The sequence below is a fragment of the Hydra vulgaris genome, chromosome 08, assembly GCF_038396675.1.
Source record: "Hydra vulgaris chromosome 08, alternate assembly HydraT2T_AEP".
Lineage (NCBI taxonomy): Eukaryota > Metazoa > Cnidaria > Hydrozoa > Anthoathecata > Hydridae > Hydra > Hydra vulgaris.
This window is the reverse complement of record NC_088927.1, coordinates 36,896,405-36,911,838: the sequence shown is the minus strand read 5'-3', so window position 1 is coordinate 36,911,838 and position 15,434 is coordinate 36,896,405. Positions and strand designations below refer to the sequence as shown.

The following is a 15,434-nucleotide window of genomic DNA, read 5'->3' as shown; positions in this document are numbered from 1 at the left end:
CACTGTAAAATCTGGAGACCATAGAGGAACTTTACCTAGTTGCTGCTGGATTAGGACACATGACAGTAGCATGTATCCAGTGTTTGATGCTGTAGTATCGAATGTCACTGAATCACAACATTTCCATGAATAGAGCAGTTTAAATGTTAAGTCGGCTACAATGTCACCTGTGTTTCAATCTGGCCAGGTTGATATGTGGTAACGCCAAAAAGTTTGAGCTCATTTGCATTTCCAACCACTACTGCATGTAGCTCTTCGAAAATTTTTTTGTTTAATAATGAAGGGAGTAACTTAGAGTCCCTGTGTAATGTGAGCAACTTTTGAACAACCCACTGATCTCTGTAGTTGGTAAAACTTTCTTTGCAACTCAACGATGACATATATCAGTGGTTGAATATGATGCAGAGAAAATTGGATGGGATAAGTCTCCTCCAGCCTCTGCAATAAGAACAGCAGTGTATTTTAGCTTGTTGTGAAGGAGTCATCTTCAGTTTTGTTGCAACAGAAATTAGCTTTGGTTTTTGTAGAATGTCATAAGGAATGAATGCTGGTGTAACAGTCTGGGCTGAACGATGATGAATTCTGGAAGTTTTTCCAGACAAAACAGAAACTGTTGATTTGGATATTGAAAGGAACTGTCATCACTGTTGCTACCTACTAATATTGCAACTGCAGTGTTCAGTTCATTTGACACAATACTTCTTTCACATTGTACATCCTGCAACCTTATTCTTGTTTCCATTTAATTTTTGAGAACAACAATTTATCATGAGAACCAAATGTTGCTACATGATCAGTTTTCGTGGAGTCAAGAAAATGCATGTTTTTAGTATTCTTCATGTGTTGTTCAACATTACTGAGCCAGAGTGTAAATGTATTAGACATCTCATCCATTTGTTGAACTTTTGCAATGCACCCTGCAGTGGACCTGCATTTGGTCAGAATGGCTCTTAGTTTTGCATTTTCATGTAATAGTTTCAGAAGTTTCTGACATGATTTAATTTCACTAATTATTGGAATATTAGCTTTTCCATAAAAAAAGACAATTTGAGTACATTTTAGCACTTTGAAATCAGGTGCAGCTTTCATGCACTCCAGTTTTGCATTTATGTTGGCAGTTGAGAACCAGTTATCTTAGCATCAAGCTCAGTAATGCCATTGCCAAAACCAAATATTGCAGATAATTGTCTTGTCTTCTTTGACACCTTTGCTGTAACAGGCTCTGATATGTCTTCAGCAATAGAGACTACAGAAGTAGACATTTTCTGAAATTGAAACACAAGGTTTTTAGCATGAGTTAAACCTTACATGACAGTCAGTCAAGTTTAGCATGTTTTAGTGCTAAGGTAAAAAGTTCCAGTGTTTGGCCTAAAGTTTGTGGTAACTGTCATTCCATTAAATTTATAAGTTATTATATATATATATATATATATATATATATATATATATATATATATATATATATATATATATATATATAAACAACTTTAAAAAGTATTCTACACAATAGAGTGCTCAATGTTCTTAAAAAAATGCTTGCAAGTATTCTAGTAATACTTGCAAGCATATATATATATATGCTTGCAAGTATTCTACACAATAGAGTGATCAATGTTCTTAAAGAAATGCTTGCAAAGTTTATTATTGATATATATGTCAAAATCACTCTATATATATATATATATATATATATAAGTAATATATATATATATATATATATATATATTACTTATATATATTTATATATATAAGTAATATATATATATATATATATATATATATATATATATATATATATATATATATATATATATATATATATATATATATATATATATATATATATATATATATATATATATATATATATGATTTCAGTGTAGACATCGTGTATAAGAGTGTATGTTATATTAATAAGAAAACATCAAACAATACGAATTCTCTTAATACAAATAATAATTTATTTTGAGAAATTTTCACTGGATTATGGATACCAGCATCATCAGCTCGTAAAATATTACAAAATTTTTGAACGTTAAAAAACAGTTTTATAAAAATTTTTTAACTGACGTCAGCAGTTGAATGGCTTCTTTTTTCGTTACGCAAGAATATAAAAAATGGAGTCCAAAATTTAGTTTTAACAAACTGCCCATTATCTAGATTTATTCCGCCATTCGATGGGAAACATTGGTGCCTCTGTATTTCAAGTGCTTCTCGTACTTTACGGTCGAATTTTTTTGTTTCAACTTTCTTATTCAAGTTTTTAATGAAAATGGGTACACCGAAAGCCAACTAAAGAGTATTGCAAATCAAATTAGGAAAAAACGCTACGTAAAGAACAATAGAATTCAATCCGAAAAACAATGCTTTCCCAACAGTATCATTACCGTGGATACCTTCACTATCACCAAAGTTAAGGAAAATATTTTGAAAAGTTGGCTATAGAGTAGTTTTTAAATCAAATCCTAATTTAAGAACAATATTAACATGTAAAAACAAATCTAGATTGCCCCTAAATAGCCAGCCTGGTACATATTTAGTTGAATGCAATTGCTCGAAAAAATATGTTGGAGAAACAAAATTACAAATTAAAACAAGAATTCAACAACATCAAAAAAGTTTAAATGATGGCAAACATCATCAGTCAGCAATTGCAACACATAGCAAGTTTTGCTCTGAAAAAATAAATTGGGAGAAAATTAAAACTCTTAAAGTTGAAACAAAAAAATTCGACCGTAAAGTACGAGAAGCACTTGAAATACAGAGGCACCAATGTTTCCCATCGAATGGCGGAATAAATCTAGATAATGGGCAGTTTGTTAAAACTAAATTTTGGACTCCATTTTTTATATTCTTGCGTAACGAAAAAAGAAGCCATTCAACTGCTGACGTCAGTTAAAAAATTTTTATAAAACTGTTTTTTAACGTTCAAAAATTTTGTAATATTTTACGAGCTGATGATGCTGGTATCCATAATCCAGTGAAAATTTCTCAAAATAAATTATTATTTGTATTAAGAGAATTCGTATTGTTTGATGTTTTCTTATTAATATATATATGTATATGTATATATATATATATATATATATATATATATATATATATATATATATATATATATATATATATATATACATATACATATAGGATGGTTCAAAAAATAATATGTTTGAAAAATATCTGCAGCTCGCACCCTAATGTGTTCTATATGATAAAATAACACTGGATTTTAAAGTTTTTTGAATAAAAAATGTCTTTAGGGGTGCCTCAATACCCTTGAACATTTAATGGGTTAATAGTAATTAAAAAAAAGTTTTTCAAAAGTATGTCTTGTTGAGTCTCAAAAGAAGCAAAATTATATAAAAATTTCAAAAATAATAATTATTTTATAAAAAATTATTATCTTAGATTCTACTGTCTAGAAAATGAAATTTTTTAACTCATGACAAAAATTATACATTTTTACTAAGTTTTTTAGTTTTAACTTTTTTTCTCAATGTTTTTGTTGATGAAATGATAAAGGGTGGTATGTTCTCAAAGGAATTGTTCTTATGAAAATAGTGAAATAAATAAATACTACTAGAATTTTATTATTTTTTATGTGACACAATGATTGCAAATAGGTGACCAATGGAGCCATCCAGTTATGTAGTCCTGGGAGATGTGACAATAAAAACAAATTGTAGATTGTTTCGTTGAATAAAAAATAAAAATCATAAGAAAACATTATATGAACAGTAAGACGCTTGTAAAGTAGAAGAATAAAGTATAAATGCAAAGTAGAAAATGCTGAAAGTTAGTTCTACTCAAGGTTTGGTTTTAAAGTTATGCTTGGTTTTAAAGTTAGGCTTGGTTTTAAAGTTAGGCTTGGTTTAAAAGTTAGGTTTGGTTTAAAAGTTAGGCTTGGTTTAAAAGTTAGACTTGGTTTAAAAGATAGGCTTAGTTTAAAATTAGGCTTGGTTTAAAAGAAAAAAAGTTAAACCACTATGATTGATGAAAAAAAACAACATTTTAGTGATATGCAGTTGCTTCTTTCCTTCAACTTAAAAAATCATTAATTTAAAAAAGCTTACACGTAACATGTGTGCAACATGCTTCTGTTAATACTCTGATATTTTACAGTTGTCATTGGAATCTGCCTTTTTAAGAGCTACCACAGAGTTCCAACCCTGAGAGTTTTATTGCAACTTCCATTACAAAGTTAGCATCTGCTAAGGTTGCTTCTCTTAATTATGGTTTCCATTTTCTTTCTCCTGATTCCATTCTCTACTTCTACAAATCTCTTATTCATTCCTGTATGGAATACTGTTGTTATATTTGAGCTGGTTTTTCTAATGATGCTCTTTCTCTGTTATTCTTGTAAACTACAAGGTCCAAAAATGCTTTGTAAATGTAGTTCACTGTCTTATTGTCATAAGGTTGCCTCTCGTTCTTTTTTCCACAAATGCTATCATGGTTGTTTCTCAAACGAGCTATCTATTTCAACATTCTATCAGCCAAAACTTGCTCTTGCTTGACTTGTCATTCAGCAACGTCACATCTTTATACTGTATCTGCCTTATTACTCTTACAACGTCACATCTTTATACTGTATCTTAATTACTCTTCATGCTCTAAAAACTTTTATTTTTCTTGTTTATTCTCTGCTTTTCAATGATTTAGAGCTCTCTCTCATCATCATGTTTTCATGATTTATATAACCTTTAACTTTAAAGCCATTTCTTTGCTCTTTAAAACTATTTTTTGTTTTCTAGTAACTCCCAACTTAGTAGTGGTTGTTTGCAGCCTTGTTGGAAGTGAATTATTTAAAAGTTATTTAAAAAAAACTGCTGGCACAAAAGTGCGTGTGATAGACAATTTCTTTCCGACCTCATTTCTATGTTGTTATGGTGGAACCTTTGTGTTTGAAATTTTGTGCTGACCTTGTGTTAACCAAAAGTAGTTTAAGGTTGGCAATAAATTGTCAACTTTATTTTTTCTAATTCTTTATTTGTTCTCCTTTTACCTTTTTCTAGTTCTTGATTAATCTATTATTTTCACTATTAATTTAGAAATAAATTTTTAAAAATGGAACCCATTAAAATGTCTTTGTAATTGTGGAACTCCAGCACATAATGGAAAACAGCAGCAGATAAATGGATGCCTTTTTTTTTTTGGATTTACCATTAGTATGTCTGGTATATTGGTAACCAGATTTACTGCTGACTGTTTAATGATTTGTTTTCATGGTAAAACCATCATTTTCATTGTAAAGCCAGTTTAAAACAAATGACAGCATAAGCTTTTGACAAACTTAAATGATAGACCTCTTCCATTTGGCTAGAGGAAGAACTTGATGTATCAATAATACATTGAGAATTTGATGGTCTGTTTGTATATGCTGTCTGGATTAGCAAGTTTTGTTAATTGTTTATGCGATTTGTTTTTGTATTTTTATAAATCTTATCATGTAGAATATTTGAAAGATATTTTAAATTAGTTTATAACTATTACCATTGACCTACAAATGCACATTTAAATAAGTTATTTAAATTTATCTATATGACACATGATCAAGTTACTTAAATCAAATTTGTTTTATTGATGTATTTAAACACCCAAACAATGCATTTAAGCATCAAAACAACCGATTTTGCTATCTTTGTCATTTACATCAAATCGATTATGTTTAAAGTTTAAGTTCATCATAAAGTCATGTGTAACAGGATTATGTTAATCTCGATTTTTTTAATTTTTGATGCTTTTTATAGAAAATATTACTTATTAAATAAAATTTCATATAAATAGCTTTATGACAAGGCAACTCAATCTATTATCTCCTAATGAGGATACAGCTCTAAAACTCTGTTTTATAGTCTGAAGCCGGCTGGTAGTCAGGTTTTTTAAACTCTGTGGTAGCTCTCAGAGAGGCTGATCCTATCAACAACTTTAAAATATTCACTCTATGGCCTTTCTCCTTGTTTTATATCACTCTCGTTCATTTCAAGACTGTACTCTTGTTATTGTTATTTTTGATCAAATCGATTCTGATTGAAAACTCTTTCTCTTTTTCCTTCTGCCAATATCGCTGTTATTTATGATTTTAATACTCTTGTTATTGTTATTTTTGATCAAATCGATTCCGATTGAAAACTCTTTCTCTTTTTCCTTCTGCCAATATCGCTGATATTTATGATTTTAATACTCTTGTTATTGTTATTTTTGATCAAATCGATTCTGTTTGAAAACTCTTTCTCTTTTTCCTTCTGCCAATATTGCTGTTATTTATGATTTTAATACTCATCACACTGAATTGCTTGGCTCTAGAATCAGTGACTCTGCAGGCGTTAAGGCCCATAACTTTTGCTTTTCTCACACTCTAACACAAATAGTAAACTTTGCAACTTGCTTTCCAGACAATCTGAATTATTTAACTTCTTTACTTGACTTATGTCTTGTTTCTGATCCTAGGATCAGAAACAAGACATAAGTCACTGCTTAGTTTCTCCACATTTACCCTTAAGTTCTTCTGATCACAGTTTGATCTCTCTAAAACTGTTATCTCATTCTTCTTTATCATCAGTATCCCCTATCATCTCACCTCTTACAACTACCTTAAAGCTGACTGGGACTCTTTCTGTGATTTTCTTTGTGATGGCCCTTGAGTAGAAATCTTTTGTCTTACCACTGACATATGTGCTTCTTATTTAACTTCTTGGATTCAGGGTGGTATGGAATCTTTTATTTCCTCTCAAAGAAATAAGTGATTCCATGCCATCCTGAATCCAAGAAGTTACATAAATCTTTTATTTACACATGGAATCTTTTATTTCCATTCTAGGTCAAGCCTCTCTTCTCCATGGTTTTCCTCTCATTTTGCTGCTGCAATTTGCAATTATAATGATTACTTCCATATCTATCACCATAACAGTTTGTTAGATAACAGATGTCTGTTTACTATTGCTAGCAACAATTGTAAGAAGATTTTGTCTAACGCCAAAACCCGCCATTCTTAGGTCACAAAATCTTTTTTTTTATCTTAAAAATTAGGCTTAGGAGACATCTGGAGAATCTTTAACATTATCTATAATAAGAGAAATTCTGTTATCCCTCCTCTCATGGTTCAGATTTTGTTACTTCACCTGAAGACAAAGCTGAATTGTTTGCTAAGAACTTTTCATCACTCTTATCTCTTGATTCCACTAATCACATCTTACCTGGTATAGCTGACAAATAGGTTGATCCATTGCGTGACATTCGTATCACTACAGCTTCTGTATCTAAAGTGATTTCTTGCTTAGACTCTTCTACAGCTTGTGGTCTGGACAACGTATCTGTTATAGTCTTGGAGAAGTGTTCTTCAGAGCTATCAAAACTATTTAACAAGTGCTTATCAGAGTCTTGTTTTCCAGTCTGCTAAAAAGCGCCATCTGTTAACCCTATTTTCAAAAATTCTGGAGAGCCATCTGACTTGTCTATCTACCGTCCCTTTAGTTTTCTTTCTATCATAAGCTAGGTTTTTGAGTCTTTAATTAAGAAATACCTAGTCTCTCAACTTGAATCTAATAACTTACCTTCTGATCATTAATATGGCTTTCGATCTTCTCGCTCTACTGCTGATTTGTTTAACGGTAATAACTGATAGGTTTTATTGTGCATTAGATAGGTGTTGAGATTTCTAAAGCCTTTGTTAAAGTTTGGCATGCTAAACTTCTCCATAAGCTTTCTTCTTATGGTGTATCAGGTAACATCTTTAAGATTATTAAATCCTTCCTTTCTAATCTTAGAATAAAAGTTATCCTCAATGGACAGCACTCTTCTTCATATCCTGTAACTTTAGGGGTTCTTCAAAGTTCTATCCTTGGCCCTATATTTTTTTAAATTTATACTAATGATCTCCCAGAACTTCTAACATCTAAGGTGGCATTGTTTGCTGATGAAACTACCATTTATTCTTTGTCTTGGTAAGCCAACACTCTCTGATTGTTTGGAGGAGATATTTGAGCTTCAAAAAGATGCAACAGCTCTAGTAGTTAATTAACTTTAACTCAGATAAAACTCAATTTCTTTCAGCTAATTATTATTGCAATAATCTAGATATCAAGTTAATTATTGCAATAATCTATATTTAGGAATTGTTATATAGTCAATGAGTCATCTACCCTTTGAAAACAATAACTGAACAATAACTAATGGTTAAAAAAAAACAACAACAACAACTAATGACTGAACCAGTCTGAATTGCATCTCCAAATCCAGTCCTTTTCCAAACTTTCTAAACTTCTTTCACCACACAGTTGTTTCCATCCTCCCTGACACATTTGAAGTATTTGCAAACTAGATTAAATCCATCATTTTCCTGGGGACAGCCCATATTCTCCTTGCAAGGCTTAAATTTATAACTTTTGTCTGATTGCAGATATAAGTAGTACCTTGCCAAAAATAGTTATAAAATGTTAAGAGTTTAAATTTAATTTTAAGTTACACAAATTTAATTTAAAAAGAAAGAATTCATATAGATTTAAGTGTTCAAATTTATTATTAAAAAGTATTAGAACCTTAAACTTTTTCCAAATATAGTAAGCTCTCTATCTGGTAGATCATTAATGGGGCATTTTAGGAGGTAACCTTTTCGCCTTGGATTAGTAGAATAACTATATATTTTTCTTTTAACCTTACCCATTTTAATCAATTAATTATTTGTTTGGAAAAAACTAGTCTAAGTTTATACAATGTAGAATTGAATTGGACAGTGAACTTGGGCCGTGAATTAGGCAGTAAAATAGAATTTAGCAGTGACTAATTGTGTGATATATTCATGTATTTTATGGAGTTTCTTTAAAATGTTTATATATTTATTATGGATTATATAATATATATTTAAATTTATATTTATATATTTATAGCTACCTAAATATTTCAGTATTTTGGAGGTTAGATTTTGTATTTTGGTGGTTAGATTTTCTTAAAGCAAAACAAAGTATTGTTTAGCAAGGTTTTATTGCTTAATAAGTAATTTTACATGTTTTTTTGCTATAGTTAGGTAGGGCTATAACCATATGATAACAAATATTTTCAAATAATTTATCAAAACCACATTTGAAAAATTATAAAAACTTTTGGGAAAATCTTAAGCCCTCCTAGCTTCTCTGGTTATTTCCAGAGGCTGTTCCACCATAAAAATTACAGTTTATTTCTGTAACTTTATATCATTTTTTTAAATAAAAACCTAAAAAATTTAAAAGTTATATAAAATACATTCTAAAAAATATATTTTTACAAAGGATCTTCTCAAAAAGAAGAAAAAGAAGAAAAAAAAGTATATGGAAGATGATGATTGGATTAAAGCTGATATCAGAAAAAGTTATGAAAAAACACAGAGTGTAGAATCAAAGAAGAAAAATTGTGTAAGAGTATTACTTAATGAAATTTGAATATTTCTGCATTATAAATATTGAGAATTTAAATTAAGATTTGATTTAAAAATATTTAATTAAAGATTTTGAAATTTTCATTACTTGTTTATTATAGTTTTATATTGTAGTCATTTCAAATTTGTTTTATAATTTTTTGAAATAATATATTAATTTAACAAGCATACATTTTTTGATTATTAACTTAATAATTCAAAAAGTTATGAAATAAAGTTTTGAAGCAGAATATTAACAATAAATATTGTGGGAATATTGTTTTAAATTTTTTTTTTTTGGAGCTATTTGTTTGAGGTTTACAGATTTTCCAATTGTTTTTAGCAAATCATATATCAGTGCCTTTTTTTAAAGTATACCAAGAATTCAACTAGGAGAAGACAAAGAAGGTTTATTGGGAGCATTATTTAAATTAACTTTTAAAAAATATATGGGATTCTGGTATGCATCACACTAAAAAAAAAATGCATTTCATAATAAAAATAATTTTTGAATCATTTTAGTTTTTGAAACAAATAAATCACATCACCAGCAAACTAAGGATTAAAAATTGTCCAACAAGTCTAAAATTAAATGCCCAAAAAGAAGTCAATTAAACAAAAAAAAAGAGATATAAGGTTCTCACAGCCATTTGATTTAAAATATTGTGTAGAAAATTTTCTGAGCACAAAGAACTGCATTAAATTAACACACTTTTTTTTTGCTGCAATATATATCCTTCCTACACAATTACTTTCCAAACTCTCAGTAAATGTATATACTAAAGTCTATGATAATTTCTTACTCTGATCCAAACTTTCAGTAAATGTATATGCTGAAGTCTATGACAACTTACACTGATTCAAACTCTCAGTAAATGTAATACTGAAGTTTATGACAATTTCTTACACATATCCAAACTTTCTCTATGAAAATAAGTAATGCTTATGGTTATTTCAGTATGATATCATTAGATTATTTTATACACAGTAAGTACACATTTTTGGAGATTTTACATGTTCACTAATGATGTCTTATTGAAATAGTTGGTAGCTTTACTACATAAATTGATGAGGCATATTTATCAACTTATTATCACTATTATTTGTTTCTAACAGAAATTTATGAATTTCATTATACTCATTTTGAAAAATTAAGTTTACATAATATATTAGCATCATGTAAGCCATGTATGACCAGATACTTGTAGTATACAGAGAAATTATTGCTTTATTGGAGTAAGAACAGAGTATAAATATTTTGATATTATATTATTTCTCTTGACACAAGCAAATTATGTTCTAGTAAATAAGTTATGCCTTTTTAGTGCAATAATGGTACCTTTCTTATGAAAAGTAAAACACTGTTGCGATATCAATATTTGTGGTATTAATTGTGATAAATATTAATAATTTTTAGTGTTTATTATTATCTTTATATCTTTTTGTGTATCAAGTGTTTGTATAATAGATGATAAAGATCTTTTTTATCATTTAGCAAAGTCTTATTCTGTTAAATGCTGATAGCAAAAAGAAGAAGCAAGAAAAGAATGTTGAACACGATTTTCTTAATTTGAAAAACCAATCTCATGAAAAAGGTGAATAATTATAGAAAGAAAATTAATAAAATGTTTTATACTACCAAATTATTTTGATATTTTTGAATAAAACTACGTTCCATATATTTAAACTATTTTGTTTACTTTTTTTACTTATTTTGTCTATTTTTTAAACTGGTGGACATGTTGCATAATTATTTTCTAAACTTGTAGACATGTTGCATAATTATTTTTTAAACTGGTAGGTATGTTGCATAATTTTAAAAAACATGATTAAAGAGTTTGATATATATAATTAAATAAAAACTTCTATTATGGATGTAACTCTTATTTTTTGAATTAATTTTTATACAATTTTTCAAAGAGGTATAGATAACCTTTGATAACCAAGGAGGTATAGATAACCTTTGATAACCAAGGAGGTATAGATAACCTTTGATAACCAAGGAGGTATAGATAACTTTGTTATAAATATTTATATAAGTATAAGTATAATAATTATTGTACTTAATAATGATAAATATCTATACTCCCTTGAAATATTGTGATACAAATTAATTCAAAAAATAAAGAGTTACATTCATAATAGAAGTTTTTATTTAATTATGTTGCATTTTTTTTTTAACTGGTGGATATGTTGCATAATTATTTTCTAAACTGGTAGATATGTTGCATAATTATTTTTCTAAACTGGTGGATATGCATAATTTTTGAGAGAAAGTTAGAAGGGTATTTTCCAGTAATTTAAGTTTTTAATTTTAAGTTTGTGCTTTTAGTTTAAATTAGTTTTTTTAGTTTTATGTTTTCTAAATTTTCTCTTATTTTAATAATTTTAGGTAGAATTATTCATGGTTTTAAATTAATTAAATAAATCTTTCTTTCATTTATCATTAAATTATCAAAAATTAATGTGTATTGCTAAGTTTGTAAAAAAAATAATTGCAGTTTATTTTAAGTATATAAATATTTTTCTTCTCATTAACACAAAATTTCATAGAAAAAATTTGTATAATAGCATTATAAGAATTAAAAATATAGATATTAGTTTAAAAAAATTCACTTAATTATAAAACTTCTGCACTTTCTATGTATCTTTCTATATAACTTCTGCACTTCAAAGAGTTCAGATCAGAACTTTTTTAATAATACACAGCTATAGTAAAATTACAACAAGGTGATTTTGATAATTAAATAATTGTTTTTGATAGTTTAATATTCAAGAAAGTATAATCCAAAGTTCCACAAGAAAGTATTATCCAAATGTATCACATTAAGTTGACAATGAAGAATAAAGAGTTTAAAATTTTTTTTATAAAAATTGACAACAAATAATACAGGCTACTTTTAACAATAAATGCTGTTTTCTGATATTGTCAAAAATAGTCGAAACCAAAACAGAAGTTTTTATATTAAACACAATATTAACCAAGGCGAAAGCAAAGAGAAAGAAATGTTATAAGTTATGTTAATTTACGTTATTTAAGAATGACAAGCTACTGAATATTAGAAAAAAATTAAAGAATGAAGAATGCAATTGTTTCAATACACTTAATGTATTTATGATCAAAATCAAACAACAACAATTCAGGTGTGATTTTAAAATTTACACTTATTGTATTAAAAACATTATTGATTATAATCAAACAACAAAAATCTAGATGTGATTTTAAAATTTGCAAATAATTTATTTAAAATATCATCAATTAAAATTAATCAACAACAATTCAGAGGTGATTTTATTTAAATCAAAAGACAATGTCAATCAAGTTTTCTCAGCTACAATAACATTAATAGATAAAGTTCCAACAATTGCTTAGGACAATTAGGATCTGACAGAGTTGATATTATGCAGAATCATTTGGACTTTTTTTTTCTTTTATTCTTTTTTTTTTTTTTTATTCATAAAGTTTCACCAGCTTGTCTCTAGTAAATAAACTTATATGGGTGTCTTTTTATTTTTATTTTTTCAAAACCTGTTATGTTTACCTTGTTTTCAGAGAAAACCTGTTGTGTTTACCTTGTTTTCAGAGAAAACCTGTTGGGTTTACCTTGTTTTCAGAGAAAACCTGTTATATTTACCTTGTTTTCAGAGAAAACCTGTTATGTTTACATTGTTTTCAAAGAAAACCTCTTATGTTTACCTTGTTTTTAGAGGAAATTTTGATAATACTTAATGCACATTGATTAAGTTCACACCTTGACTTCAATTTATAAAATCAGGTATTGGTTTTATTTACTACGACTGGTCAACATTTTACTAGAATAATGCATGACTGTTCAGCCAGGTTTTTTCATAATAACGCATGACTGTTCAACCAGGTTTTTTTTATTAATGTAAATTAAACTAAAATAATAAAGTAATGTAGGCTTATATACCTATATTATAAACATTATACTTGGGCTCAGTAAACAAAAAACAGTAATTAACACTAAGTTATGAGTTTTTCTTTATAGAGGAAGGAAGAGTTATCTTATTTTCCATTGCTTACTAATGATTTGTATTGCACTTATAAATTAGGTCTTTCTGATTTTTTTTAACGAATATCTAAAGAAGCTGATATGCTTCTGCTGAAGTATTTTTTTTAACGAATATCTAAAGAAGCTGATATGCTTCTGCTTTGTAACAGCTAATGGTTTTTTTAATAGAGTATTGTAGTTTACTCGTTTTTTGATCATTATGCCTGATTTTGAGTATTATTTTGTAACAGTTACATGCAAAAACAATAATATTTGCAGCACTTACTGTTATTATCAAACTTTAACAGTAATATTAAGGAATTTAAATAACATTTCCAATATCACTACCTTACATTGATCTGTAATATAATCTTTAGTTTCTAAAAGGCACCAATCTGTTACATCTGCACATCATTCAGTATCTTTTTTTGGTTCTGTTACATCTACACATCATTCAACACCTTATTGATGGTCTGATGATCTGAAGTGGAAATAGAAAACTATTTTAATTTATTTGTACTTGTTGAAGATTTGTTTTGAATGTTAAAGGTCTGTTAATGAATGTTGAAGGTCTTAAAGAAAGAATGAACGCTTTTTTTATAGCAGAGTCTCACAATTGATTTTTCTTCAAGACTAGTGTTCTAACATTTTTAGCATTTGTGTAGTTCCGATAACAGTGCATTTTAAAATTATTTCCAGGTCCAAAGACAACAAGGTGCTGGTAGGTACATGTTCTCTCCCCCCCCCCCCTCCCCAACTTTTTTTCTCCAGAACAACACATATGTATATCTAGTTTGGAAAATATATGAATTGTTTTAAAATAGTAATGAATATATTTTTTATAGCATAGTTTAATGTATGATGGTGAAAACTTGATTACAAATTTAATATGTTTAATATGGAAAAATTTTAAAATGTTGTTTTCAAAAATGTATTTGGTTTACTTGTTTTAATATATTCTTCACTATTTAAGAAACTTTTGACCTTAGTTTTTACCTTTATTTTTGATTCAAAGAAGCTTTTATTTATCAATTAACTGTTTACCATTAAAATTAGTAGTATAAACAATATTTTATTTATCAATTAACTGTTTACCATTAAAATTAGTAGTATAAACAATATTTTATTTATCAATTAACTGTTTACCATTAAAATTAGTAGTATAAACAATATTTTATTTATCAATTAACTGTTTACCATTATAATTAGTAGTATAAACAATATTTTATTTATCAATTAACTGTTTACCATTAAAATTAGTAGTATAAACAATATTTTATTTATCAATTAACTGTTTACCATTATAATTAGTAGTATAAACAATATTTTATTTATCAATTAACTGTTTACCATTAAAATTAGTAGTATAAACAATATTTTATTTATCAATTAACTGTTTACCATTAAAATTAGTAGTATAAACAATATTTTATTTATCAATTAACTGTTTACCATTATAATTAGTAGTATAAACAATATTTTATTTATCAATTAACTGTTTACCATTAAAATTAGTAGTATAAACAATATTTTATTTATCAATTAACTGTTTACCATTATAATTAGTAGTATAAACAATATTTTATTTATCAATTAACTGTTTACCATTAAAATTAGTAGTATAAACAATATTTTATTTATCAATTAACTGTTTACCATTAAAATTAGTAGTATAAACAATATTTTATTTATCAATTAACTATTTACCATTAAAATTAGTATAAACATAATAAATTTAACAGATTCAAACAACAAAGTGTTTTAATACCGCAGTATTTAATTTATAATACAATATAAAACAATATTTAATTTATAGTACAGATTAAGATAACAATAACCTTATAATAATAATTAATAAAAAGATTTAAGTATTTTAATATACTTTAATAAGAATTTAATATATTTGCAGTTAATAGAGCATTTTTATTGAAGCATTGTCTTAAGAAAATGTTTTTTGAGGGTCATTTTAGGGCAAATTTTATATAATAGAAGTATATCAACAAATCTAAAATGAGAGTTTCCAATAGTTTTTC

General features: G+C 27.2%; 1 protein-coding gene across 2 annotated transcripts in view; it reads left to right on the top strand.

Annotated features, from left to right (window-relative positions):
- LOC100204626 (ubiquitin carboxyl-terminal hydrolase 42) overlaps positions 1-15,434 on the top strand; it is a 182,965-nt gene that overhangs the window by 120,531 nt on the left and 47,000 nt on the right. For both annotated transcript variants that reach the window (XM_065803605.1, XM_065803606.1), the window contains exons 14-15: positions 9,264-9,386; positions 10,884-10,983. In XM_065803605.1, the coding sequence (XP_065659677.1) occupies positions 9,264-9,386; positions 10,884-10,983 (223 nt within the window). The remainder of the gene's footprint in view (positions 1-9,263; positions 9,387-10,883; positions 10,984-15,434) is intronic.